The 19,504-nt window shown below is 46.0% G+C and overlaps 2 protein-coding genes across 15 annotated transcripts in view; one reads left to right on the top strand and one right to left on the bottom strand.

The window, feature by feature from the left end:
- Positions 1-177: 177 nt before the first annotated feature.
- HSPA5 (heat shock protein family A (Hsp70) member 5) lies at positions 178-11,242 on the bottom strand. Its single transcript, XM_060684629.2, has 9 exons — positions 8,778-11,242; positions 6,494-6,663; positions 5,471-5,702; positions 4,177-4,314; positions 3,952-4,064; positions 3,453-3,843; positions 2,065-2,302; positions 1,776-1,943; positions 178-1,113 (listed from the first exon to the last, which is right to left on the bottom strand). The coding sequence occupies exons 2-9, from the start codon at positions 6,610-6,612 to the stop codon at positions 554-556; spliced, it is 1,959 nt and encodes a 652-aa protein (XP_060540612.2). The 5' UTR covers positions 6,613-6,663; positions 8,778-11,242; the 3' UTR covers positions 178-553.
- Positions 9,045-19,504, top strand: part of GAPVD1 (GTPase activating protein and VPS9 domains 1) — a 40,995-nt gene continuing 30,535 nt past the window's right edge. For 7 of the 14 annotated variants that reach the window (XM_087879932.1, XM_087879929.1, XM_087879927.1 and 4 more), the window contains exon 1: positions 16,262-16,381. The gene's annotated coding sequence lies outside the window, so the exon portion shown is untranslated. Of the gene's footprint in view, positions 9,206-10,438; positions 10,499-16,250; positions 16,382-19,504 lie in introns of those variants that run through there. The other 7 variants (XM_087879931.1, XM_087879928.1, XM_060684624.2 and 4 more) reach the window with 5 other exon arrangements.

Below are 19,504 nucleotides of genomic sequence, written 5' to 3'. Positions count from 1 at the left end.
GCTGTCTCAGGTTGGGTGTTTTAATGAGAGGGAGGGCCGTGGGGTCCTCGGTGTTCTCCGAGCTTATTTTCTCGCAGGTCGTTTTTAGGCCAAGCTGATGATGTTACCTATCTGGGTAATGAGAGGTCTGCGATTAAAAACTCTTCCGCCCTTCCAATGCCGACACAGGAACCAAAATTCAGTGTAAATAACAAATTTATTGGCGCTTCGGAGGGTAGAAAAAAATTCTCCATGGAACACACACAAACCCTCTTTTTTTTTTAAATAGAACAATCGGTTAAGGAGAATATGCTTCAAGGAAGCCCCCTCCCCCTCCTGGCAAGTTAATTTCCCACCCCCCCCCAATCCCACCCCAGGGGACACTTGTCAACTGCTAATGAAAAGCAGTAAATCAGCCGCTTTGGGGCTATAAACATTTCCAAACTCCACGGACGTGAAGATTCTGATCGCATCCCAGTGTCTCCAGTTCAATAGCTTAAACTGAAGGAAAAAAGAAAAATATATATGTCCAAAAGTCCTCTATTTACACAACGTGGTCGTTTTAAGAGAGGCCCTATAACTCGTCCTTCTCCCCTGCTTCTTCCCCGCCGGGGGGAGGACCCGCCCCGCCGTACAACTTCCCCACGATGGGCTGCACCACTTCCTCCAGCTCTTTCTTCTGCGCTTTGAACTCTTCGATGTCGCCGTCCTGGTGGCTCTCGAGCCACTCGATCTTCTCTTCCACCGCTTTCTCGATGGTCTCCTTGTCCTCGGACGACAACTTCCCGCCCAGTTTCTCCTTGTCGCCGATCTGGTTCTTCAGCGAGTAAGCGTAGCTCTCCAGCTCGTTGCGGGCGTCGATGCGCTCCTTCAGCTTCTTGTCCTCCTCGGCGAATTTCTCGGCGTCGGTCACCATCCTCTCGATCTCCTCGGGCGTCAGGCGGTTCTGGTCATTGGTGATGGTGATTTTGTTCTTGTTGCCCGTGCCCTTGTCCTCGGCCGTCACCCGCAGGATGCCGTTCACGTCGATTTCGAAGGTGACTTCGATTTGAGGGACGCCGCGCGGCGCAGGGGGGATGCCGGTGAGGTCGAACGTGCCCAGCAGGTGGTTGTCTTTGGTGAGTGGACGTTCTCCTGTGGGCGAGAGATTTGGATGGATCCTCGGTTTGAAATTAAAACATCCTGTGATCTCACAGACACAACAAAATGACAGAGGTGGAAGGGAACTTGGAGGTCTTCTAGTCCAACCCTCACGCGTCCCCATTCAAGCATAGGGTACAAGTGTATTCAATATGGTACGTATTAAATATGTACTGTATATCCCTGAAGTTTAAAAAGGGATGGATAAAATTAAGACTTAAGTCATTTTCATTTCAGCTATGATCCATTTTCGGTGGAAAAGGCAAAAGTGCTGCACTTTAGCATTTTTTTTTTTAAAAAAAACCATACCGAGTAATTTAGCATTTTTAAAAGCATACTGAGAGTTGAGGAGATCACGAGTTCAAGTCCTGCCTTAGGCATGAAAGCTGGCTGGGTGACTTTGGGCCAGAAACACATGTTGGATATGTTTCACTGCCTTGGGAAGGGACAATGCACAGCCTGAAAATTCTCAAGGAGAGAAGCAACACGCCTGACTAGGTGGCTCAGTGGCTAAGGCGCTGAGCTTGTCGATCAGAAAAGCTGGCAGCTCGAATCCCCAGTACAGGTCTAGACGACCTCCAAAGGTCCCTTCCAACTTCCGTTACTGTTAAATAAAAAAAAAAAGAAAGAAAGAAATAAAGGCAAATAAAATTTACCTTCGTAGACTTTGATCGTCACCGTCGGCTGGTTGTCGGAAGCCGTGGAGAAGATCTGGGACTTCTTGGTGGGCACCACGGTGTTCCTTGGGATGAGTTTGGTCATGACGCCTCCCACCGTCTCAATGCCCAGAGTTAGGGGGCACACATCAAGTAGCACCAAGTCCCCTGAAACAAAAGGGAAATTGAGGGGAAAAATTAAGGATCGCCCTTGAGAAGGTCAGAAATCACAACCCAGATTTTATCAACTTCACAAATTAAACCTCTGTCTCTCTCTCTCTCGGCTTACCGGTATCCTGATCGCCAGAAAGGACACCAGCCTGAACCGCAGCCCCGTAAGCTACAGCTTCGTCGGGGTTGATGCCCCGAGACGGCTCTTTGCCGTTGAAGAATTCCTTCACAAGCTGCTGGATTTTCGGAATCCGGGTGGAGCCACCCACAAGGACAATCTCATCGATATCGGATTTCTTCAGGTCTGCGTCTTCTAGAACTTTCTGGACAGGTTTCATGGTGGAACGGAAAAGATCCTGGAAAACAGGAGCGGGAAAGGAATTAGTGGCTTGTTTTTTAAGCTATTATTATTGTTTTTATTTCATCAAGCTGGCCTGGCCTAAATCTTCTCCCTTTTAAAATTTAAATTTTAAACACTAATTTTAATGTTTAATTATGGGATATTTTTAAAATTGAGCCAAATAGTTTAATGTTTTAATCTATTTTAAATTTTGTATTCCTGTGTTTTATCTTTTGGCTGTTCACCGCCCTGAGTCCTTCGGGAGAAGGGCGGTATAGAAATCTAAAATTTAAAAAATAAAAATAAAAAAAAATTGTTGGCTTTGGAGAACCAAAGTACATTTCTTGCCCTCCGATGTTTGCTGTTTTTTTTGTTTGTTTTTTTGAAGTAGAGCAAGGGGTCGGGGCTGTCTCCAAACTTGGCGACTTTTAAGACTTGTGGACTTCAACTCCCAGAATCCCCCAGCCAGCCAGCCGTGGGAATGGTGGCTGGGGAATTCTAGGAGTTGGAAGTTCACACGTCTTTAAAAGTTTGCCCAAGTTTGGAGACTCCTGGAATTAAGGCGTCTTGTAGAAGCCACTCCCATCACATCAACGTTTTGATTCAACATTGCAGCTACTTTTGGTTCTTTCTTAGGTCACCCTAAGGAGGTTCTTGCTAGGTTCTATATTTCCCCTTCAACATTTGCTGAGTCGGTTTTGTGAAAATGCGCGAACTACAAAGCCTCCAGAGCCTGATAGGAGTGAGGCAGAGGAACAGGAGGAGCCTGTTCCTAATGCACGCATGAGAAGAGCTGCCAGAAGGCAAGAGCAGCTCAAGCAAAGAGGACAACTCAGGAGTAAGGCCAAGAGATGATTGGCCCCTCCCATAAGGCTTAAAACAGACCAGCTTTGCCGGAAAACAAAGTTTGTAGCTTCGTCTTCTACGTCTTGTATTTATTTTTGTATCTGTGACTTCTGAACGTTTGCCAAGAAAGGCCTTTGGCAGTTTGCCTAATTGGACCAAGGTTTGCGATAGGACTGAGGAATTTTGTGTTGGGAGGAATTTGCTTTAATTTAGCTGAACGACGCTGGGAATGAAGTAATTCTCAGCTGTTCGAATAGTTTGTTTTTTCACTGACTGATTTTCCTACTCCTTCCTTGGGCCTGGGTCACAACAACACCTACCATGTTGAGTTCTTCAAACTTCGCCCTGGTGAGGGTTTCTGAGAAGTCTTCGCCCTCAAAGAAAGACTCAATCTCGATCCTGGCCTGATGCTGAGAAGAAAGCGCCCTCTTGGCCTTCTCCACTTCTCGCCGGAGCTTCTGGACCGCCCGGTTGTCCTTTCGGACGTCCTTGCCGGTTTTCTTCTTGTAGAGCTTGATGAAGTGCTCCATCACCCGCTGGTCGAAGTCTTCTCCGCCCAGGTGGGTGTCTCCGTTGGTGGCCACCACTTCGAAGACGCCGTTGTCGATGGTCAAGAGAGACACGTCAAAGGTTCCGCCGCCCAAGTCGAAAACCAGAATGTTCTTTTCGCCTTCGCGCTTGTCCAAGCCGTAGGCGATAGCGGCTGCGGTTCTACAGAGGAGGGGGAAAGAAAAATATATTTAGAAGGGCACAAGGCAATAAACGCACCTTCCCTCGATGGTAGTAGAAGATCAGCACAAGGAGGTGGCATCTACTTACGGTTCGTTGATGATTCTCATGACATTCAATCCGGCGATGGTGCCGGCGTCCTTTGTGGCCTGACGTTGAGCATCGTTGAAGTAAGCAGGCACAGTGACAACAGCGTGGGTGACCTAAGTAGATAGATGAAAATAAAAGAAATGGAAGTGATTGATGAAGTGATATGGATGCTTTCCTTCTCCCCTAGAAAAAAAAATGAGCCCGGTTCAAGGAACGACGCCTTACCTTCTTCCCCAAATAGGCTTCGGCAGTTTCTTTCATCTTCGTCAGAACCATGGCAGAGATTTCTTCGGGGGCAAAAGTTTTGGTCTGGCCTCCTCCGATATCAACCTGAATATACGGCTTAGTCTTCTTTTCAATAACCTGTTCAGGACAAGGAGGATTAAGATACCACGGCAATCCAGGAAAATCTTGCATTCGCCAACGTTAAAACTATTTTTTTTTTGGTCTTGGAAGAAAGTAAAAAAGGCTGCTTCATATTTCGGAATGCAGATTGCGAAATCTCTTATTAATGACCAAACCAAATACATTTCTAGTTTCTAACAGAATATTGGTAAGAGCAAAACCTTCCCCGTGGTGGCTCCCTCTCCGGAACATCATTCCCCCTCCCCGAGATTAGAATGGCCCCCACTCCAGAACTTTTCCAGAATGCACTGATTCTGCCAGTGGGCCTGGGGAACCCAGAGCGGGATGGAGCCCATTAAATGGCTCGTGTGATCTGTTGCCAGGGCAGGTGTGTATGTGTGAGAGAGATTTTACCGTGTTTTTCCCGAAAATAAGACCCTGTCTTATATTTTTTTGAACCCTGAAATAAGCCCTTGGCCTTATTTTCAGGGAGGTCTTATTATTTTGGGGGTGCGTGGAGCAAGATGGGGCTCCTCTTGCCGTCTTACCTGATTTCCAGCTCTGCATTTAAATATTTTCGGGGAGGGCTTATTTTGGGGGGGGGGGAGAAGGAGAGGAGGCTTATTTTAACACGTGTGCTCAAAAGCCCGATTGGGCTTCTTATCAGGGGATGTCTTATTTTCGGGGAAACAGGGTATTATATTAATTTTTCTGATTATTTTTATTGGTTTTGTTTTAAATGAGGTTTTGTATTCTGTAGGCCGCCTTGAGTCGCCGTGGGCGAATAGGCAGCAATATAAACTCAACAAATAAATATAATAAATAAGTCCTCCAAAAGGCTTCAAGAGCCACATCTGAGAGTATTTTCCAAGCACAACGAAGTGAACGGACTGAAAACATTTCATATACGAAGCTAGGTGGATGCTACTACATTTTCCAAGCTGATGTTAAGTTGGATTTGTATCTTTGCTCAGCCATATTAAGATTAGCCCCCCTCCCTTCCCCAAATTGCTTAAGTTTGATGGGTGAACCAATTCTTGTGAGTGATGAAGAATGAATACTAGCCTAGCTGTAGCAATCACCTTCGGATGCCTTGAAAAATATATATATATATTTTTACAAGATGCATCTAAGAACTAAAGAGTTCTTAAAGAGGGAAAAGCCTGGCACATACCTTGAAAGGCAGGTATTTGATATCCTGCTGCACGGAAGGGTCGTTCCACGTTCTCCCAATCAGACGCTTGGCATCAAAAACGGTATTTTCGGGGTTGGAGGTCAGCTGGTTCTTGGCGGCATCGCCAATGAGACGCTCGCCTTCCGGCGTGAAGGCCACGTAGGATGGCGTGATCCGGTTGCCCTGATCGTTGGCAATAATCTCCACGCGTCCGTTCTTGAAGACCCCAACACTGGAGAGGAGAATAGTTGCATTAAAACCATCAACGTATGGTTGCATTTAAAAAAAAAGCATCAACTAACAAGAGCACAGCAGCCGTGGCAGGCAGGAAGCTTATCTTGATGCAGAACATTCAATGGGAAATTCGCCTGCATTGCAACATTGGTCATACCTAAAATGAGAGGAAACCCCACTCACTAGCACTGATGACGTTATCTAGTTGGGTCATTAAAATGTCTGAAAGCAAGCCACCAAGCTCGGAATTACTGTGGGTAAACAGGGAGCAAACCCCACTCACTAGCACTGATGACGTTACCTAGTTGGGTCATAAAATGTCTGAAAGCAAGCCACCAAGCTCGGAATTACTGTGGGTAAACAGGGAGCAAACCCCACTCACTAGCACTGATGACGTTACCTAGTTGGGTCATAAAATGTCTGAAAGTAAGCCACCAAGCTCGGAATTACTGTGGGTAAACAGGGAGCAAACCCCACTCACAAGCACTGATGACGTTATCCAGTTGGGTCATAAAATGTCTGAAAGAAAACCCACCCAGAGCTCAGAGAGCACCAAGGACCTCTCTCGTTTCAACCCTGAGCTACAAATATTCTCTCCCATCTGTTTGCATGCCTCCCAAATCAAAGGTTGGGAAAGAAACGTTGAGCATCAAATTCGGTGTACCAAACAATGCACCCCCATTGTAACCAAATTCCAGCTGCGTTCTGCACCGAGAGCTTCAAGGCACTCCCCAATTAAACCCAGTATCCCCCACTCATGGATGGAAGCAGCTCTTTTCTTTTACGTACCAGGAGTAAGTGGTTCCCAAATCAATGCCAACCACGGTCCCCACATCTTCCTTTTTGTCATCGTCGTCAGCAAAGACGCTGCCTACCAACAGCAGACAGACCACGGCGTAGTACTTCATGTCGTTTTTTCTTTTTTCAGGCTCACGCACCAAACGGGGGAAATTAAAACACTGCGGGGAAGACAGACGAGGCAGAGCGTTAAGACCAAATGGCGTTACACATCCCCAGAGGGTTTTGCATCATCACTCATGAAAGCGCAGGGGAAGTGACGACACAAGATGGGAGACTGGCCTACAGAGATCCAGTCGATAATAAAAAGCCGTAGAGTTTTCTACTCTTTTTCCACTCTGCTCGTTGCAGGAGAGAGGAAAACCCTGAAAAAATCAAAGGCAGTCTTTCTCTCTCTCTTTTTTTAAGAAAGTGATTGTCCTCAACTATTCTAGAAATCTTTTCAATGCATGCCGGCTGTACAATCCGACACCATTCAATTTAAATGCACTGCCTGAAAATTCTCAAGGAGAGAAGCAACAAGCCTGAAATGTATGCATTTTTTTTGGACGTCTGTTTTTAAATTGCTTTAACTGTTTTAGAATTGTAGGCTGCCTGTGGGCCGAGATAGGTGGCTATAGAAACCAATCAGTCCATCATCAATCAAATAATACTGTTATTTGAGGACTAGGTGGCTCAGTGGCTAAGACGCTGAGCTTGTCGATCAGAAAGGCTGGTGGTTCAAATCCCTAGTACAGGTCTGCATGAGTAAGGGGGCTGGACTAGATGACCTCCAAGGTCCCTTCCAACTCCGTTACTATTAAATACTGTTAAAACTTGGAATTAAGGAGAAATTTCCTGACAGCTAGAACAGTGAACCAGTGGAACAACTTGCCACCAGAAGTTGCGAATGCTCCCAACACTTGGAAGCTTTTTAAGAGGAGGTTGGATAACCATTTGTCTGACGTGGCGTACAGTTTTCCTGCCTAAGCAGAGGGGGCTGGACTAGAAGACCTCCAAGGATCCCTTTCCAACTCTTTGTTACCCTATATAAAATGCCAAGTGGGCACAAACTGGGGGCGAAACCAGCCACCCTGGCTCCAAAAAAAAAGTGCAAATAAATCCATATAGCATCTAAGGATGCTAACAGATGTTGCCCCCACCCAAAAAAACGTATCAGGTTTAGCAGACCTGGGTTCAGGTCTTCCCATGCATTCAGATGTTATTTCCAGGTACAACACCCCATCCAAGGTTTTGACAGCTCCCTTTTTTCAACCCCCCCTTGTAATAATGCATCAACCCCCCACCCCAAAAATATAAGAGACACCAGAATAGAATAAAACTTAACCATCTCCCCTCTTTTAAAGAGAATTGTAAAAATTATGGTGGCTCAGCAGACTGATAGCATTGTGATTAACACCAGCTGTCTGCAATTACTGCAAGTTCGAATCTCACCAGGCTCAAGGTTGACTCAGCCTTCCATCCTTTCTAAGGTAGGTAAAATGAGGACCCAGTTTGTGGGGGCAATAAGCTGACTTTTTATAAAATATACAAAAGGATGAAGGCTATTGCTTAACGCATTGTAAGCCGCCCTGAGTCTCTGGAAAAGGGCGGCATATAAATCAATTTTTTTTTAAAAAAAATGCAATTTTAAAAGGAAAAAAAGGATATTTGGGGGATTAAAAGGAGGACTGAAACAAGGGGAAGTAAGATGATAGATAGATAGATAGATAGATAGATAGCATTATTGTTTCTGCCAGGGTTTTTCCTATTAAATCAAGATGTTTATATAGCCACAGTTCAGTGAAATCCCAATTCACTATTTTCTAGGCTTTATCAGACATTAACCAGCATATATATATATAGATAGATAGATAAAAGATAGATATATATGAATATATAGATAGATAGATATGAAAAACGTTGCAATCAGGTATATGAATATATATATATATGAAAAACGTTGCAATAGGAACAAATAACAAGGGAAGCCAATTAAGTAATTATATATAATTATATATATATTTATATATATAAAAATCAGGCATTAAAATAAAACTAGATCCAATGGCAATATGAAATATAGGAATAAAATGAAGCCCCCCACCCATCATCATTTCAACCCCCCCCTCTTCTCTTGCTGATCTTCCCCCCCCACCCCCAACCCCATGATCCTGCAGGCTGTGGATGATGGGATTTGTCGTCTTCGGTGGGAGCTAAAAGGCCAAATTAGAGCCGACCACCCCCATTCCCAAGCCGTGACCCACTGCAACCCCCCACTCCCGCCAGGACTCACCGATCTCGCCGAGAAGGGCTTTTCCCCCAACGCCGGTCAATTCCTCCCGCGCTGCCTTCCTCGCACTTGCGACGCTCCGATCGAGTACTCAGGCCCCGGCGCCCATCCGCGCTTTATATAGTCTCCCGCAGCCTCGCGTGGAGCTCGCCCATTGGTGCGTTTCCCCTCGCTGGAGCGTCCCTATTGGTCGCCGGCTAGCAAGCTGGCCGGCCTCGATTGGCCCGCTCGGAACGTGACGCGCATAACCTCCCCCTCCCCTCCGCCTTTTTCCTTTTCATCTCACTCTTCTTCCTTTCCCCCCACTCCTCCTCCTTAGCTTGCTGCCGCGCGCTTCATTGGGCCGTACTACCGGTGTCGCGGCCCAATGGTAGGCCGCGCCGCGGGCCAAGCGGAGAGCGCCGATTGGTCAACGTCGTGCAAACGTGCGGGTGAGACGTTCGTTAACTCGAGGAGGCGGGGAGGGGGGGGGAAATCGTTCTGGAAGTAACCATGGTTACGAGGCCTAGCAAGCCTCCTCAGGCGTTATTAGCAGGGTCGTAAAAATAAAAAGGGGGATTATGTTAAAATAAAGCACTGAGGTCGGAAAAGAGAGGAGGAAAAAAGAGCTGGGTGATCCCCTTTGCATGGAGAGCTTCTTCCCCAGGGGCAGCCTCCATGAAAGGGAGTACTACAATCACCCTCATCCACAGCCATCAAGCTACTTGGGGGTTATGGGCATTTGAATCCCACAAGGAGTCTCTCAGCAGCTCAGAGATGCTTCAGTGCCCCTTTTCTCCCTTGCAAGGACCACATATGTTGGGCTTGAAGGATGAGCATCATATATGTGGCTTTTACACGCATGTGCTTTTACACGCATGTGCTTTTTAACATGTGCATTGACCTTATACTTCCCTAGTATGGGTACAAGGAATTATCCTGCATTGCTCATTTACGGGACATAGATTTATTATTCAAATAGATTTATTTTTCCATTGGGTCTTTACTTAGTATTATTGATTAACTATTCTGCATTTATTATTAGCCATCATGTATTTAATAACATTTCCTCCAAGGGTGCAAACTGACCTACAGAGATTTTCCTCTGCCCTCGTTTTTATTCCCGCAACAACCCTGCAAAGTAGACTTTAAGAATTTATTTATCTATGTAGCTATGTATTGAAATTCTGTTTCTGTCAATAACTCCTGTCAAATATATTAAAAATACGGAGAACAGTAAAGACACTAAAAATGTCCAGATTAAATATATATATATATACATAGGAGCCAAAATACTTGGCCATTTAGCCAATATGACCATTTTTCACAGACAGCTACAGCAGTCACATGATCAAAATCCGGATGCTTGGAAACTGGCAGGTACTCATGCCAGTTGCAGCGTCCCGGAGTTATATTTGGGATCTTTTGACAAGCAAAGAGAACGGGGAAGCGAGATTCACTTAACCACCCTATTACTAAGTTGACAACTGCAGTGACTCGCTTAACAACAGTGGCAAGAAAGGTCGTAAAATGGGAGCAAAACTCACTTAACAACTGTCTCACTTAACAACAGAAATTTTGGGCTCAATTGTAGTCGGAAGTCGAGGACTACCTGTAGTTGGGGTTGTGAGTTATGTTACTGTTTCTTAGCATTGCAACACATCCTGCCTTTACAATTTTTCCAGATCAAGGCATCATTCTCGACACACTGAGCTGTACACTCCCTCAGGGAGACATCAGATAAGGTATCTAATCAAGCTACTAAGTTATAAAACATAACAAAACGTATCCTGTTGTGCTCATTTAATGAACTGTTTAATATAACTCTTCCTAACCACTAGATTACTTTTAAACAAAATGGAAACAATACGTTATGACAATCCAAATGACCTCCAAGGATTCTTTATATCTTAATCTATAAAGCATGCTAGTATAACTTTGCAAACTAGTATAACTGGATTTGGACAATATATCCCAGCGTAGTCTAATAAATCCCACTAAATCTTAGCATTATTTATAAAAGAGTCACATGCTGCAGCTGCTCTTCAACATCCAGCCACAACTGTGCAGAATGAAAGTTACAAAAAACATGTACAGGTAGTCCTCGACTTACAACAGTTCATTTACTGAATTTTTACAACGGCACTGAAAAAAAATAACTTAGGTCCGTTTTTCACACTTAACGACCATTGCAGCATCCCCATGCTTACAATTCAGACAGTTCAGATCAGATCAGATCAAAATTCAGACAGTAGGCAACTGTCTCATATTTATGACGGTTGCAGTGTCCCGGGGTCATGTGACCTTACCAGCAAAGTTAGTGGGGAAGCCAGACTCACTTAACAACCGTGTTACTAATTTAACCACTGCAACCACTCACTTAACAACTGTGGCAAGAAAGGTCGTAAAATGGGGCAAAACTCACTTAACCAATGTCGTTTAACAACAGAAATTTTGGGCTCCATTGTGGTCGTAAGTCGAGGCCTACCTTCAGTGTTTTCCCTCCAACTGTTCAAAAGAATTACTAAGAACTGTGTTACACATGTTGGTATGTGTACACATCTCTTTTTAAGGGAAAGAGCCTACTCTTTTCCTTGCAGTTGAAATTATTTTTTTGTTCCTTGTTATTATCTATTTACAAGCAATCATAATTTGCTACTTTTTTATTCGGGTCAGAAGGAGCTACAAATTATACACTTACAATACATATCAAATTTTATGTCTATAATTCATTACTACAAGCCTTATCATAACTCTTTCTTCCTTTGGGTTCAGGTCTATACTCTGCCTTTGACTGCAGAGGGTGCAGTGATATAATTTTTAGCCCGGACTTTTCTAACCATGTCTTTCTTGAGTAATAGTCTCCATTTATTTGCATATATGACAAACTATCATATATTATTAGACTTGGCCAACATCCAACAAGTAGGCAGGGCATCTAAGCTGGGGAACGTTTCACTTTTAAGAGCGAACAGTTTTGATCTGATGCTTTCCTTTGCTCTCCTCGTCCAGATTTCCTCTGGTGATATCTCTTTTAGAGTATAAGCCAGCAGCTCAATTCTTCGAATCCATTTTTTAAAAAAAAAAGTGCTCAAAGGTGCACATTTTAACCCAACAGCTGGCTGAAAGCAAGCATGTTCAATTGCATCATGACATCATTAATATTTCATTTTGGCCTGGGGCACCAAGCCAAGAGTTTTTGGAATGTACGGGAAATTCTGTTCGCTTGTAAACAGAACTGTTTCTCTCTCCTTTGCTAGCCGAAATGCCAATTGCCATTCAAGGTGTTACGCTCGAAGGATTCCAAAAATAGATGTGAGCCGGGCAGAAAATGTTCCTGAGCTTGCTCTTGTGAAGCCACAGAATCGACAGAAAGCAATTTGGGACAGATTTTTTTTTTTTAAACGAGAACGTGCAACACAGAGCATATATTACATATAAAACTATATATAAGGGAAGGCCTACATTTTGCATGGGGGTGTCATTTTTCCTTCTGCATCTTTATTCCTAATAGGGAGAAAAAACATTCACACCCAGAGATAAGACCAACCTTAATTACATAGAATCAATTATATTTCATTGCCTCTACTTGTTATTGGCAAGCATTAAGAGACCAACTCTGTGGGTCACCAAAGTAAATATCAGAGGTTGGTGTTTTTCAGATTTCTGCCAAATTTTATCTCACCACACCCCCAAATAAAAATCGGGTATAATTTATATTCACCCTAAATTTCTGTTCGCTGTCAACCTACCCATTTCTTAAGGAGGGTCTTTACTGGAGAGGGTGGGGGGTATAGGAATTGGATCAGTTGCCCTTGTCCCCACCAAGTGTTTTTCTGCACAGAATATTTGAAATGATTGGATACAATAGATTGGTGCTTTTCATTTAAGGTAACAAATCAAATCAATTAAAGCATATTTTGCATTGTTCCATGAATGTCATTCTATTAAGTCATCAGCTGTGTTCTAACATGCTGGTCAACTACATACCGAGAGCCGCATTCACACAACACATGAACATTAATAAAATGTTGGTTAGTTCTATGTGGCTTAGAATCTTGGTCAACCCCAGCCCATTTGATTACTTTAGGGCTCAATATTGGATGCAACAAACCCAGAACACCGGTAAATCCAATAACCGAGTTAAGATGTTGGCCAATACATTCCTGAACTTCAGTGAACAACCCAACAACAAAAATGAAAAACAAAACCAACGACATTACCATTTAAATGTTTAAAGGGGTATGTTAAATAGCATTATCATTTAACATACCCCTTTAAACAAATGTGTCCAGACTTGTTCTTTACAGAGTTTACCAACTTGAAATTAAAAACAAATCAAAACAGAACCATCTTAACTCCTTGCCCTGGAGGAGATACTGAAAATTTAAATGTCAAAACTCTTGTTGGATTCCAGCATCCATTTGCTAACTACCCGTCTCAAGGCCACGAGGTTGAAAAGAGCTTTTGAACTTGCATTGGGAGTTACCTTTTTGGCAAACTTACAGCTTCCCTTTGAAGATTTAAGGCGTGTTTTCCCATCCTTTATGAATTAAATCTCAGTTCTATCTCCCTGTCATTATTAGGATCCCATTATAGCAGATTTCTATTTCATTTCTGGGGACTATATGAATCTCTCTTTCTTTCATCAATCTATTATCCATCCACCTTCCGGTATCTATCTATCTATCTATCTATCTATCTATCTATCTGTCTGTCTGTCTGTCTGTCTGTCTGTCTGTCTGTCTGTCTGTCTGTCTGTCTGTCTGTCTGTCTGTCTGTCTGTCTGTCTGTCTGTCTGTCTGTCTGTCTGTCTGTCTGTCTGTCTGTCTGTCTGTCTGTCTGTCTGTCTGTCTGTCTGTCTGTCTGTCTGTCTGTCTGTCTGTCTGTCTGTCTGTCTGTCTGTCTGTCTGTCTGTCTGTCTGTCTGTCTGTCTGTCTGTCTGTCTGTCTGTCTGTCTGTCTGTCTGTCTGTCTGTCTGTCTGTCTGTCTGTCTGTCTGTCTGTCTGTCTGTCTGTCTGTCTGTCTGTCTGTCTGTCTGTCTGTCTGTCTGTCTGTCTGTCTGTCTGTCTGTCTGTCTGTCTGTCTGTCTGTCTGTCTGTCTGTCTGTCTGTCTGTCTGTCTGTCTGTCTGTCTGTCTGTCTGTCTGTCTGTCTGTCTGTCTGTCTGTCTGTCTGTCTGTCTGTCTGTCTGTCTGTCTGTCTGTCTGTCTGTCTGTCTGTCTGTCTGTCTGTCTGTCTGTCTGTCTGTCTGTCTGTCTGTCTGTCTGTCTGTCTGTCTGTCTGTCTGTCTGTCTGTCTGTCTGTCTGTCTGTCTGTCTGTCTGTCTGTCTGTCTGTCTGTCTGTCTGTCTGTCTGTCTGTCTGTCTGTCTGTCTGTCTGTCTGTCTGTCTGTCTGTCTGTCTGTCTGTCTGTCTGTCTGTCTGTCTGTCTGTCTGTCTGTCTGTCTGTCTGTCTGTCTGTCTGTCTGTCTGTCTGTCTGTCTGTCTGTCTGTCTGTCTGTCTGTCTGTCTGTCTGTCTGTCTGTCTGTCTGTCTGTCTGTCTGTCTGTCTGTCTGTCTGTCTGTCTGTCTGTCTGTCTGTCTGTCTGTCTGTCTGTCTGTCTGTCTGTCTGTCTGTCTGTCTGTCTGTCTGTCTGTCTGTCTGTCTGTCTGTCTGTCTGTCTGTCTGTCTGTCTGTCTGTCTGTCTGTCTGTCTGTCTGTCTGTCTGTCTGTCTGTCTGTCTGTCTGTCTGTCTGTCTGTCTGTCTGTCTGTCTGTCTGTCTGTCTGTCTGTCTGTCTGTCTGTCTGTCTGTCTGTCTGTCTGTCTGTCTGTCTGTCTGTCTGTCTGTCTGTCTGTCTGTCTGTCTGTCTGTCTGTCTGTCTGTCTGTCTGTCTGTCTGTCTGTCTGTCTGTCTGTCTGTCTGTCTGTCTGTCTGTCTGTCTGTCTGTCTGTCTGTCTGTCTGTCTGTCTGTCTGTCTGTCTGTCTGTCTGTCTGTCTGTCTGTCTGTCTGTCTGTCTGTCTGTCTGTCTGTCTGTCTGTCTGTCTGTCTGTCTGTCTGTCTGTCTGTCTGTCTGTCTGTCTGTCTGTCTGTCTGTCTGTCTGTCTGTCTGTCTGTCTGTCTGTCTGTCTGTCTGTCTGTCTGTCTGTCTGTCTGTCTGTCTGTCTGTCTGTCTGTCTGTCTGTCTGTCTGTCTGTCTGTCTGTCTGTCTGTCTGTCTGTCTGTCTGTCTGTCTGTCTGTCTGTCTGTCTGTCTGTCTGTCTGTCTGTCTGTCTGTCTGTCTGTCTGTCTGTCTGTCTGTCTGTCTGTCTGTCTGTCTGTCTGTCTGTCTGTCTGTCTGTCTGTCTGTCTGTCTGTCTGTCTGTCTGTCTGTCTGTCTGTCTGTCTGTCTGTCTGTCTGTCTGTCTGTCTGTCTGTCTGTCTGTCTGTCTGTCTGTCTGTCTGTCTGTCTGTCTGTCTGTCTGTCTGTCTGTCTGTCTGTCTGTCTGTCTGTCTGTCTGTCTGTCTGTCTGTCTGTCTGTCTGTCTGTCTGTCTGTCTGTCTGTCTGTCTGTCTGTCTGTCTGTCTGTCTGTCTGTCTGTCTGTCTGTCTGTCTGTCTGTCTGTCTGTCTGTCTGTCTGTCTGTCTGTCTGTCTGTCTGTCTGTCTGTCTGTCTGTCTGTCTGTCTGTCTGTCTGTCTGTCTGTCTGTCTGTCTGTCTGTCTGTCTGTCTGTCTGTCTGTCTGTCTGTCTGTCTGTCTGTCTGTCTGTCTGTCTGTCTGTCTGTCTGTCTGTCTGTCTGTCTGTCTGTCTGTCTGTCTGTCTGTCTGTCTGTCTGTCTGTCTGTCTGTCTGTCTGTCTGTCTGTCTGTCTGTCTGTCTGTCTGTCTGTCTGTCTGTCTGTCTGTCTGTCTGTCTGTCTGTCTGTCTGTCTGTCTGTCTGTCTGTCTGTCTGTCTGTCTGTCTGTCTGTCTGTCTGTCTGTCTGTCTGTCTGTCTGTCTGTCTGTCTGTCTGTCTGTCTGTCTGTCTGTCTGTCTGTCTGTCTGTCTGTCTGTCTGTCTGTCTGTCTGTCTGTCTGTCTGTCTGTCTGTCTGTCTGTCTGTCTGTCTGTCTGTCTGTCTGTCTGTCTGTCTGTCTGTCTGTCTGTCTGTCTGTCTGTCTGTCTGTCTGTCTGTCTGTCTGTCTGTCTGTCTGTCTGTCTGTCTGTCTGTCTGTCTGTCTGTCTGTCTGTCTGTCTGTCTGTCTGTCTGTCTGTGGCTGATTCCCCCAGCCGTCCTTTTCCCCAGCTCAAGCAAAACCAGGCCAACCTGGTGCCTGCCTGCCCTTCAAGTTCCAGCCTTTCAAAAAATAACCCCCACCCCTCCCCCACCTTCCAGCCTCTACGTTTCCCACCTTGCCAGGTAAAGCAGGCGCCTCTCACCTGCAAAAAAAACCCAAACCTTTTTTTCTCCACCGCGCGGGGCACGACGGGAGGTGTAGTTCCCAGCGTCACCGCAGCGCCGCCGGCGAGAGCCTAGGCCCCGCCCGGACTCGGTTTCCCGGCGTCCCGCGGGGCGCGCAGGCGCAGTCGCGGCCGTCGGCGAGCGGCTGCGGAGCGGAGGGGCGTCCGCGGCGGGTCCGGAGCAGCGTCGGCGATACGCGGGCGGCGTCGGCGGTTCTGCCCCGTCAGGTGGGTTCCCTCGGGCCGGGGGGGGGTCTGGGGAGGGCGCCGGAGTGGGGGGGGCGGACTCCGCTCCCTGGGCCTCGTGGCGGGGCCTGGTGGGGGGAGGGGCGGGTGAGGGGGTGGCGGCAGAGCTCCACACCCCCTCCCGCCCTTGAAGCCCCCCCTCCCCTCCGTTTCCCCCGCCCCCCCCACTTTTCTATTCCCCCCCTCCCCCGGTCTTTGCATTGAGGTCCTCTCCAGAGCCCCCTGTCAATCCAGCCCCCTCCCCCGCTCCATGCCCCCCCTCCTCTATTGACTTATTGGGGGGTCTCTTCCACCCCCCTCCCAAATTCCCTGTCATTTCAACCCCCCCTCCATTCTATGCCTCCCTCCTCTTGACATTTGGGGTCTATTCTTCCCCCAAAATCCCCTGTCATTTCACACACACCCATTCCATGTTCCCCTCTTCTATTGACTTATTGGGGGTCTCTCTTCTCCCCCCCATATCCCCTGTCAATTCGGCCCCCCCATCCATGCCCCTCTCCCCTATCAACCTGGGGTCCCTCTTCTCCCCCCCCCTTAATTTACACCCCTTTCCTTAGGACTGGCTTATCTGCCCCCCCCCATTTCAACCCCACTTTGTCCTTCCTGCCGTGCCCCCCCCATTTTTGCATTCAGTCTCTTAATGCTGCCGACCTCCCCCTTTGCACCCCTTTTTTCCCTACCCCTCCTCAATTTCCCTTTGACACTTCCTCCTCCCTTCTTTCCCTTCTTTCCAGCCTCTTCTTGCTTATCCCTCCCCGTATTTTACCCCCACCCCTCTTGCTGCTTCTTTTGGGGTCCCCCTCCCTCTTTCCATCTCAAAGTCAAGTTTCTCTTCCTTCCCCCCCCAAAAAAGCCCCCACTTCTATCTGTTTCTCCCTTATTTGCAGAGGCTTCCTTCCTTCCCCTTCCCTCCCAGTCCCTCCGTCCCTCATTAATTTGGGGGGTCCCCTCATCTATCACCCCCTCCCCACTCCTTGGTTTTCTGCCCTTTTTCTATTTGCATTTCTTAGACTATGATCAAATTTATTTGCTGCTTGTCTTGTGGTTTGAGGGCGACTCTGAGCGGATATTTACTTATTTACTTCTATCCAACCTTTATTATTTTTTACGAAGTACTCAAAGCGGCAAAAAGATCTAATACTCATCCCTCCTCCTGTTTTGCTCCCAACAACAACAACAACCCTGTCAGGTGGGTCGGGTTGAGAAAGAAAGGACTGGCCCAAAGTCACCCAGCTGGCTTTCATGCCTAAAATAGGACTAGAACTCCCTGTCTCCTGGGGATTGGCCCAAAGTCACCCAACTGGCTTTCATACCTAAGATGGGACTAGAACTCCCTGTCTCCTGGTGATTGGCCCAAAGTCACCCAACTGGCTTTCATACCTAAGATGGGACTAGAACTCCCTGTCTCCTGGTGATTGGCCCAAAGTCACCCAACTGGCTTTCATACCTAAAATGGGACTAGAACTCCCTGTCTCCTGGTGATTGGCCCAAAGTCACCCAACTGGCTTTCATACCTAAAATGGGACTAGAACTCCCTGTCTCCTGGTGATTGGCCCAAAGTCACCCAACTGGCTTTCATACCTAAAATGGGACTAGAACTCCCTGTCTCCTGGTGATTGGCCCAAAGTCACCCAACTGGCTTTCATACCTAAGATGGGACTAGAACTCCCTGTCTCCTGGTGATTGGCCCAAAGTCACCCAACTGGCTTTCATACCTAAAATGGGACTAGAACTCCCTGTCTCCTGGTGATTGGCCCAAAGTCACCCAACTGGCTTTCATACCTAAGATGGGACTAGAACTCCCTGTCTCCTGGTGATTGGCCCAAAGTCACCCAACTGGCTTTCATACCTAAAATGGGACTAGAACTCCCTGTCTCCTGGTGATTGGCCCAAGGTCACCTAGAGGGTTTTCATGCTTTAGGCGGGACTAGAACTCCTTGTCTCCTGGTGATTGGCCCAAAGTCACCCAGCTGCCTTTCATACCTAAGGTAGGACTAGAACTCCCTGTGTCCTGGTGATTGGCCCAAAGTCAACCAGTTGGGTTTTATGCTAAAGGTGAGACTAGAACTCATTGTCTCCTGGTGATTGGCCCAAAGCCACCCAACTGGCTGTCATGCTTAAGGTGGGATTAGAACTCACCGTCTCCTGGTGATTGGCCCAAAGTCACCCAACTGGCTTTCATGCCTAAAGTGAGACTAGAACTCACCGTCTCCCAGTTTCTAGCCTAGTGCCTTATATCCTCCCTCTTTTCAAATTACAGCTTGCCGAGCCCTCCCACCCTTTCTATTTTTGCATGACCATCCTACTTTCTGTTTCCCTCCAAGCTCCCGGGGGTATTATTGTCACCACCCCCAAATCCTTGTGACGGTGACACCCTCCCCAGAATTTATTTTGCTTTGATGCCCCCGCCGTCACCCGCCTGTTCCTTCCCAAATTTAGCCCGGCAGCATTAATCTTGGTTTCTCTCTTGCTTTGAGAGACCTCCTCTTCCTCTGTTTCAGTTTCACGCTCCAAACCTCCTTTGAATGTTTTCCAGCCAGTCTTTAGGATAAGATATTATTGCATTTATTTGCTGCCTATCTCGCCATGGGGTTAACAAGCGTCAGCAATGGTGTCCTTTAAACCTTTTATTTCCTTTTTATTCCTACACAATCCCTTTTGTGTTTAAACAACACAAAAGTAGAACAATAGAACTGTAAAGCAAACAAGGGAAAAGAAGAAAATCAAGAAAATGCACTGATATGACTAGTTTAAAAAAAAAATACCAGGAAAAAATAAAAGATAAAATGCTTAAACTCAGAACCAACTGAGAATTTCCACTGGCATATAAATTCTCTCGTACAACTACAAAGATTAGTTCTCTACTCCAACCCCATTTTTATTTTATTTTAATAATTCTGTTGGCCACCTGATTTATCATTTATTGTTAAAAAAAAAAGGTGGGTTTTTTTGGGTTTTTTTTTGCCCATCTGGTTTACATTTTGCACTTGAAGCTTCTTAATCTGGGAAAAATAGAAACACTGAAGCGTGAGAGAGTGTGGGATCTTCCAGAAGATGGACTCCAGCACCCATTAGCCCCGTTCAGGATGGTTAACAGTGTAGGAT

Source organism: Pantherophis guttatus, chromosome 16 (assembly GCF_059756535.1).
Source record: "Pantherophis guttatus breed Tessera chromosome 16, ASM5975653v1, whole genome shotgun sequence".
Classification (NCBI taxonomy): domain Eukaryota; kingdom Metazoa; phylum Chordata; class Lepidosauria; order Squamata; family Colubridae; genus Pantherophis; species Pantherophis guttatus.
The sequence above is the reverse complement of the archived record's forward strand: the minus strand, read 5'-3'. Positions and strand labels throughout refer to the sequence as shown.